General features: G+C 38.9%; 1 protein-coding gene across 3 annotated transcripts; it reads left to right on the forward strand.

Moving 5' to 3' along the window:
• The first annotated feature begins 892 nt into the window (after nucleotides 1-892).
• Nucleotides 893-6,010, forward strand: LOC106947938 (histamine H2 receptor). Of its 3 annotated transcripts, XM_015033283.1 has the most exons (3): nucleotides 895-1,326; nucleotides 1,474-1,861; nucleotides 4,721-6,010. In XM_015033283.1, exons 1-3 carry the CDS (start codon nucleotides 1,060-1,062, stop codon nucleotides 5,014-5,016), a joined length of 951 nt encoding a protein of 316 aa, XP_014888769.1. In that variant the 5' UTR covers nucleotides 895-1,059; the 3' UTR covers nucleotides 5,017-6,010. The 3 variants fall into 3 exon arrangements, with proteins under 3 accessions (XP_014888768.1, XP_014888769.1, XP_014888767.1); XM_015033282.1 differs by having other exon boundaries at nucleotides 893-1,861; nucleotides 4,724-6,010; XM_015033281.1 differs by having other exon boundaries at nucleotides 896-1,861.
• Nucleotides 6,011-9,157: the final 3,147 nt, after the last annotated feature.

The following is a 9,157-nucleotide window of genomic DNA, read 5'->3' on the forward strand; positions in this document are numbered from 1 at the left end:
ATCACACCAATTCTCCATGCCTCCTAATGAGAAGAGGCCCATCGGTACCATTAGTAAATGATTCTCGTCAAGCCATTTCCTGGTATTTTGCTGTGGGGCTGTTACAGAAATATCTCCGTGCTTACTTAGCAGAGGACAGATGCACTGCAAACAAGCTGTCACATACAGTCCATGTCAAAATTTGAAAAGTTTACAATATGTAATCCTTCAACAATTTGGACAAGATTCTGCTTAAAATAGTGATGAATTAGGTTTATGTAGTTCTGTGCAAAATGGTGTCAGAACTTTAACATTTAAGGTAGTTGAATGAAACACATTTGTGTCCGCTAAAAAAAAAAGATATTTAGCACACTCTTACCTGGATTTCGTATGGCAGTGCTTCAAGAACGTTTTCGAATGGGTGACCATATTGGACCCACTTTCATTACTGGGGTGGCAGATCTCATTGTTAGCAGAGTGAGATGATGGGTCAGTCAGTGATGGACATTCAAAATGAGCACAGTATGAAGGAGAAAAACAGGTCATATTCATAAATGTTCCAACTAAACTATTCTCTTTGTGTCCTTTTTTTTTAAATGAATACCGTGAAATATTTATATTATATATTTCTGGCTGGCCAAAGACAGTCTTATGGATATATGATAATTTATGGTTCTGCATAAATGTGCTGCAGTGGGTGAGGGATTTCTCAGGCTGAAGAGGAACATTCCTCTTCAGCCTGAACAGAAATTAAATATTTTACTTATTGCTGAATAAGTAAAATATTCAGCAAATATTTTTACTTGCTGAACTCCTGCATGCAGCGTTTCTCAGACTGAACCGCTGCAGATGAAGCACTTTGCAGGTTGCGCGCTGCTGCAGTGGCTGTTAGCTTCCCGTCACTGATTGCAGCAGGTGTGCAGCTGATCTTTTGCCCCACCTACGAAAGAAAACCTGCAGGTTTTTTTTCTCTTCAGTGTAACTCAATCTATACTCATAGTTTTGTTTCCTTTTTCTCGCCTGTCAACACTTTTTTTCTTTCCCCCAATGTATGATTTACTTACAGTTAAATAAGGAACAATGTACCTAACATTTAACTTCTCCACCTCCAACTACTCCAACCTGTCGGATGCAGGCTCTCTGACACTGCAGGAACTGACCCACCGCTCCGTCAAAATAAGCATCATCATTATCCTGGGGGTGATGGTCACTTTGGGAAACATAGCAGTTCTCCTGGTCATCACTTCCTCCGTGGCAGGCTGGTCCAGAAACTCCCGGTATTTCCTGCTGTCTCTCACCGCAGCGGACTCTGCGTTCGGGTTGCTGGTAATGCCCCTGAACCTCTGGGTGAGTCTGTTGAAGGATTACAGTGAGGGCCCCGACGCTCTCTGTCATGTGGTGGCCTTTTGCAACGCCACCGTCTACTCCACTTGCATGTACACGCTGGCCACCATCAGCCTGGAGAGGTACATCGCGGTGTTTTACCCCCTGCAGTACTCCATTCTTATGACCAGAAAAAGGACCCTGCTTCTCATCGCCTTCACCTGGTGCTTCCCTCTCTTCCTGCTGTCGCCGATCACGTTCCCAGATGGCATCATCGAGGTCCACTTCTCCACCGCGTCGCTGGTCTGCAACCCGTCATACTCTACCAACGTTGCCTACACCTTCAGCTTGACCTGTTTGATATTTTTCCCCTGCTCCATTGTCATGACGTATGCAAACTTGAGGGTGTGGTGCGCGGCCAAGAGACAGAGGCTGAAACTGCGCAAATACGGCTGTGCACTGAGCAACAGGCACAACGTTGCCGCAAGAGTGCTCGTACCTGTGATGGCGGCGTACTACACGTGTTGGACTCCCTGCGTGGCGGTTATGATCTACAGCGGTGAGCAAAGCATCACAACTTAAACAGCGTTTAATGTGGAAATATGAACAGACTTTTATTCTAAACATGTTGCCCACACATCTCTCATTCACTAAAATTTATAGAAAGCATATTTTTGTATATTTTATTTCACTATTTTAGCTTTGTCTTACGTATTTACTAAATTCCACCACTTCTGATGGAAAAGCAGTTTAGATTTTGTGTGCCTCTTTGCTCTTTAGACTTTGGGATTTTGATTTTTTAGATTTATCAAAATTAGGCACTGTCCTTTCGTTTGTTTGTTTTTTTTTGTTTGTTTTTTTTTTTTTTTTTGTCTTTTTGTCACATCCAAAATATTTCAGATAATACCACAGTTTCAGGTGTGGCTTAACACAAGAAATACATCAGTAACAACCCACATCATGGCTGCATCTGTGTGTGATGGCACTTGAACACTTGAAGCTCCAACTTCAGCCACATTTCATACCTGGAGAATCTTCCTCACTTGCTTGAATGGACTTTACCTTATGTTCCTCTCAAAGCTGTGGCAATCTCTGTTGCCCCTTATTCTACCACACTTACCTTCAACTAAACTTTCCGTGATTGTGCCTTACTACCCTTCTCATGTATGGGTCACCCGCTGTCTGCTAGGCTACTTTCTAGTCAGTGGACTTCTTTAGGGTTTCGTAGGACAAAACATTTCTATAACAAATGTTGAAAATCTCCCATTCCGTTACAGCCCATTTTCCAAAGAAACCTATATTTGGGTTTTCATTAGCTGCAGTCAAAGGTTATAAAACTCTACAGAAAAAAAAAACAAACAACTGAAACATATTGCTCTGTTTGAAACGAATCAACATAATGAGTTTCATATCTTGAATTGAAGTACTGAAATAACATTTTGTTGATATTCTAATAAATTGAGTTGCACCTTTATGTCACTTATTGCTCTTGCATCAGTAACTCCTCCAACAGAGTTGTTGCGCTGCGTATCACAGTGACGACTTGAGACATCCATAGCATGTAGAATCAAATATGCCATTTTTGGCTGCATGTATTGAACGATACAAAACAGATTTTTGCTTTTGCTACAGTTATTTCAGATATTGATCATGTGTATATATGTGCTCTTTGCATATTATATCAACTTCATATGAGAAAATATTTTATTCTTTGTTGCTGCAAAGTAAGACAGACATCTGTCTTTCAAAATTAAACATCTTATCATTCCCCCCATCAAATCTGTCAGTTTCTGCCAAGATTGTGGGAGGAATAGCTGTCAGAGTTATTCATGTAATCATGGGCATGGTGTACTTTTTTAAAGGCTGGCGATGACTCAGACTTCCTTTTTTTTTTTTTTTTTGACTTTCTAATTTAACCTGATCATGTGCGGGTTTGGAGTAATCAGTGTGAAAGTGGAGTTGTGGCAGAATATTTTTAGAAGTAAAAACCTTTTTTCCCCCCCCCTCTTTTTCAAGCAGGCTTCTAATCTATCAGATACAGATGAAAATCCTTGCAGAGTGAAGCTGAGAGTCTTAATTTAAACTGCAAATGTGCACTCGTCTAAATGATCACAAGCCTAACAGTAAAGCACTTTGCTTGGTTCCACTAAGTCTCAGCTACTTGATCATGAGCTAATTTACTGTAAAGCTCTAAATTATTCATAGTAAGTGTCATTACTAGAAACAGGTGAGGTATGCTAGGTGTCTGAAAATGTAAATAATACTTTGTCACTTGTTCATCAGTTTCTGATTGATGATTTAATGAGCATTGAGATTTAGGCCTTTCCAAAATGTTTCTTTTTTTAAATAAGCACTTTGTGTATATAATAATAATAATGTCAAGGGTATTTAATTTTGTAGATTGACTTGCGTTTTCCACCAGACACTTTGTTTTATTTTGTCAAGTTGTTTCTTGTTACCTGGATGGTTAATGTCATGGCTGTAAGACTGCAAAGTTGGTTTAGAAAACCCTCACCTTGGTAGAGACAAATTTCACAACAATGAGGTTGATTTGTGTTCCTGCGAATAAAAATGTTGCCACTGATTGGAGAGAAGAGGTCTAAGCAGATATTACATAAAACTGTATTTCTTGACAAAAGCGAAGCTGGACAACATACTTGTTAAAAATTGTGCAGTATAAAATGTACATGCAATTCACAGCACTAAAATGGCATTAGAAATAATTTTCAAAGAGATGATGGATATTTGGTAGATGGTCGGCTGAAGGATGATACATCCTGATAAAACGGCCCCATTGCTTTCAGGGCTGTTCCGATAAAAACAGAACAGCCCTTTAAAATAATTTTCCTGATGTCCTTTAAGGCCTTAAAAGAGGACACTTTGACAGTTAAGCAGTTAGTTTGCGCCATGTCCAGACACGCTGTTTACAATGTTGCGGGGATGCACTTCCATACTTCTAACCCCGGCATTTGTAATCGGTGCACAATATCTCTCTCCACGCTTGACCTGTGTACATGCTGAGTTTTTTATGCTTAAGTTATAGGTTGTATCAGTGCCAAAAATGCATACAATATGCTCTTTTTTTTTTAAATTATCGCTATTATTTTAAGTAGAGGCAAGAAAGTGCAGCCCAGAAGGTGAAAAAAACTGAGAGAGAATTTTAATTTAGAGCAGAATCTGAATATTCATATCAGATTCCTGCAGCATTAGCCGTATTTCTTTATAGTGCATGACCCTCACGCTGCCCACGCAGAGATGACGTCCTGGGCAGTGAGGCATTTTTCCCCACATATCCAAAAACCGCCATCGATTATAATACGATCAAAAGTGAGACAATATTTTTATTCGAGAGCCGTGCACACTTGTTGCTTCTGTAACTAGGCTGATTCATATTTATTCAACATTTTCTGTCCCACAGCAGTCTCCGGGAGCACAGTACCAGAGTGGATTGAGTTTGTTGTGGTGTGGCTCCCAACCTCCAATGGTTTCCTCAACTGCATCTTTTACTTCTGGATCAACAAAAACTTTCGCAGGAAGTTCCATCTTATTCTGCAGAGGCTGGCTCTGGCCATCTGTCCTAAACTGGCAGACACCTTTGGGTGGAGCAGCACATCATCAGCGCAGTTCGTCTCGGGAATCTTTGACAACAACAACGTGGTTCATGAGCGTACCTCCAGCGTGTCCTCCACCTGCACCCTGCTCAGCTTGGCTTAAAACCTCTGAACCCGGAAACAACAAGAGCGTAAAGGACATGGTCAGTGACCTGCGTACTTTTAAAATCCTTGCCCAGCTATTGGTGTTTTAACAAACGAGAGCAAAAATAAACGATCAACTTGTTTGCAGTGCAAATGGTTTAAAATTCTGAGAGACTGTAATGGTGAGTCAGCATCAGTATGAACTACATTATTTTTTAAAACTATTATTTCCAACTGAAAACAGATGCACCATTGTCGGGATTTAATTTTCAGTCCAAGGTGGCATCCTAAATCACCTTTTTAGTTATTTTTTACAGCTAGCCATCGATTTTGGCTGTGCTGCGGATAGGCCTGTCATTATTCTGCATACACCTTTTTTTTTTCTTTTTTAAATGCGTCAACCTGAAACTTATCTCAACACCTTTCAGACGTTCACAATCTGTCATTTAGCTCATCAGAAGAAAGTGATATTTAGGCTCCCTCTCATGTGAGATTTTTGTGAAGGCTGCAACCCGGTTTCAAACACTTTGAACTACTGAGGCTATCAACCTTTGTTCATTTTAAACTATTTGACATATACCAACGAAGAGAGGTTAACCTTTAAGTCGCAGCATTTCAGCGCATGCAAGGAGAAAAGTAATTAAGCACCTGGACCGCAGAAAGGTCACAACGTTCGTGGCGGGAAGAGACGACTTGTATTTGGAGGAACTTTGGCTCAGAATCTATAAATAATCAGGAGGAATGAACAGCTTAGTGTGTTTGTATTCAACATCGCAATAAGCATTTTTGTCTATAAATAAAGTTTTGTCATGGTAAAGGTTGATTTTTGAGTTGACATTTTTTATACACTTTTAAATTGCTGCTTGTTATAAAAGGGGAAAAATAGGGGGGAGGGGGGGGGGCAAAATAACTGTTAATGACTTTTGTATGTATGTTGCTATATTAGTTTGTACACTTATAAAAACAAAGACTGATTTGAGGAAGATATGCAAAATAAAGTATGATACCTTTGAGTGTGTTTTGAGGGTTTTTTAAGTTCCTATTTTCTGGCTGCATGTTTACTGGTAAACTATTATTTTGGTCCTATAATAAGCAAATACTTTTTTTTTTTTTTTCAGTAACCCCTTTTATGTTTTCCTTTCTGACAGGAATGCGTTTCACTGCTGCTCGGGAAGCATGTCTTTTTATTTGGAGATGTAGAATGCTGTGAATAACAGACCAAATATCTGGTAGTAACAATCAAGGATCATCTAAAACAGGGGTGTCAAACTCCAGTCCTCAAGGGCCGCTGTCCTGCAGTGTTTAGATGTGCCACAGGTAAAAAACAGTGGAATTAAATGGCTTAATTACCTCCTCACTGTGTAGATCGGTTCTCCTGAGCCTTGCTAATGACCTAATTATTCTTTTCAGGTGTGGTGCAGCAGAGGCACATCTAAAAGTTGCAGGACTGCGGCCCTTGAGGACTGGAGTTTGACACCCCTGATCTAAAAGCTTGCTTTTTTTCCCCTCAGATCAGTCCATTGCTTTCTCATGCTGCAGCATTAGAACCATGTGAACTTACAACAGTCGTACTTCAAATCTGCTGAAGTGCAGAGGGCTTGTAAAGAGTGATTCAAACACCCCAATAACCTACCACCATACTTGAGAAATGTCTAAACCAGAACGAACACCTAACTGCTGCTTCATGAGAACTGCATACTCACCTCTGTGCTAAAATGTGGAAAAAAATAATACAATTTGTTTGTTTTATTCATAGTGTGCTTTGTGTCATAACATATTGAACAATGATGAGTACTGAATTGAATTATGCTAATTTACGCCCACCAGAAACATGTTAGATAACAGGTTAAGCCACAAGTTTTAAGTAAAAACACGTCCAAAATAATTTGAAACTGATATTCTATTTGTAATATTTTGCTTTGGCTTTCAGGTAATGATACTGCAGAAAGTGTTTACAATGTATGAGGATTGAAAGGAATATTAACAGGCACTAAAAGCCTGAAAAACAAGCTGCTTATGGCTATAATGTAACAAAATTTTGTGGCTCTGTTAATCAGTTCCTTTCCAGTGCATGCATTTTAAGCAAATTGTAAGAATTAAATAGCTGCAAAATACTTTAAAAACTTAACCTCAGAAATCCAGCAACAGCTGCATCCTTGTCCTTCAGACAAAATGGTGTTTTTGAAAGGCTTTTAGGAGACTCACAAAACTGCAGACTCCAAGCCTGGCAACCGCAATACTACACTGTTGGTCTCTGCTAAACGTCTGTCTATATTGGACAACAAAAGCAATTTATCAAAGCTTAATTTCAACTGGATAAGAACAGGTTGACATGACATTTCAAGCCCCGCTCTTCATCAAATATAGACAGTCTTTGCTCTTGTTGCATCCAAATGTGGTATTTTTTTTTTTTTTTAGCTGTCCTGTGTTTGTTGCCAAGCAGGTCTCTGAAGAGGACGGTGAAGTGTTGCCCATTAGCACCTTCTGTTCTCCTTGAGGATTGCTGCTAATAGATGACAGGCGATTCAGTCATGGCAAGTAATGTTTATCTGATGTTCCTGCAGATGCAACATGCTGTTTTACTGAGCCTGTCATCTTAGTGTTGCATCAAGGCAACACTAATGGCCTTATGAAAGACTGGAATTATAGGCAGCAAGAACTAATGCATTGGTTGTATATTATAGTGAAGAAAAAAAGTACATTTCTAAAGTAAAATTCATTTTGCTTGTTTGTCATACAGTAGACTCCCAAACAGGTTTAAAAAAAAAGTCCAGCTTTTTCAGTAGATTGTCATTTAAAAAAAAAAATAATAATGACAGTAACTCGTGTTTGGTCTTTTTCTGTGTTGCATACCAGTCACAATTTTGCGAGTTGCTGTTTTAATCCTTACTAAGTGTTTTAAAGACCATGTGTGACAATGATGGATTCATTATTTTCACTGAAAACCTGCAGATAAACACACAGTGGCGGAATTGGCCATTTCAGTAGAGAATATAGTAGTTTTTCACGGAAGCAACAGCAACATTCAGATCCTGGGTTTACACTGCCATCTTGCGGTTACATGAAATAATGCAAATCAGACACGCGAAATTCAACAATTATGCCAGAATTGTTAGAGAATTCCTGAAAGACTCAATTTTATAACAAGTATTATGAGTGTTTGTTGTATTTGGGTGTTCAATATTCCAGAGAATCAATGATAAAACATGCAGTCGCCCTTTTTGTGACTTCAAGCCACAAAAAGGGTGAATCACTGGGTGTGAACATCTACTGTGTAAGTTATCAGCCATAGCAACTCCAGCCTGTGAGGGCTCTTGTTGAGGGTGCAGATGGAGAGGCTTTTATTTCAATAATGAGTTTTTCCTGCTCTAGTCCACTTACATGGCAGGAAAGTAGCTCACAGGAGCAGACAGACATACTCTAGGACACAATGTTATTTGCTTTTAGAAGGGCTGGACTATAAAAAGGTTATATTGTTGTAATGTAATCTTCACACAATGCAGGATACAAGAACTGTTTAGCAATGACATTTGAAATAAAGTGTAGATTAACTCTGCTTGTAGTGCAAAGTAATAGTTGATCAAATTCTGTGTTGCAACTTAATTTTTTTAATCTGTTTATAGTTAAGTTCATTATTCCAAGGAATAGAACTATTAAAATGCTCATTGTAGAATCATTTAACATCTTACTTGTATACAAAGTTGGGAGTTTTATAATGAGCTGTGTTATCAATGTAGACATATTCATGAATTAACACCTCTTGTTATCTTCAGATGTGCTTGTGTTTACCAGCTTTGACAGAACTAAGGCCCTACATTAACTAATTCTGCGACTCTGTCTCTTTATCAATGTTTGAACATCTGCTGTTGAGGATTTCCAGCTAAAACTACCAACTTAAATTAGGAAAGCAACCTCAGTACATAATAAACTATTTCACATCGTATGCAACTGACCTGGATCTTTCCCTTTGTGTCTGGGACTAAGGAGTGAAAACAGCAAAGCATGCAATGTTGAAGTATTATTTTAAAACTATGCACTAAAATATATTGAATATCACTTAGTGGAAACTGAAGCAACGGGTGATTAAATGACACTTGGAGAGGTTTACTGAGGGTAAATTGCTTACACACACAAAAGTTCAGCGCGGTAATATATATCGG

This window comes from Poecilia latipinna, unplaced genomic scaffold, assembly GCF_001443285.1.
Source record: "Poecilia latipinna isolate Pla-1442-1.1 unplaced genomic scaffold, P_latipinna-1.0 Scaffold262, whole genome shotgun sequence".
NCBI classification, from domain to species: Eukaryota; Metazoa; Chordata; class Actinopteri; order Cyprinodontiformes; family Poeciliidae; genus Poecilia; species Poecilia latipinna.

What these genes read in the sequence shown, in the direction of transcription:
- LOC106947938 (XM_015033281.1), top strand. Translation starts at nt 1,060, where the DNA reads ATGTACCTAACATTTAACTTCTCCACCTCCAACTACTCCAACCTGTCG. An exon ending in GGCGGTTATGATCTACAGCG is followed by an intron (nt 1,862 to 4,720) that starts GTGAGCAAAGCA and finishes TCTGTCCCACAG; the next exon opens with CAGTCTCCGGGAGCACAGTA.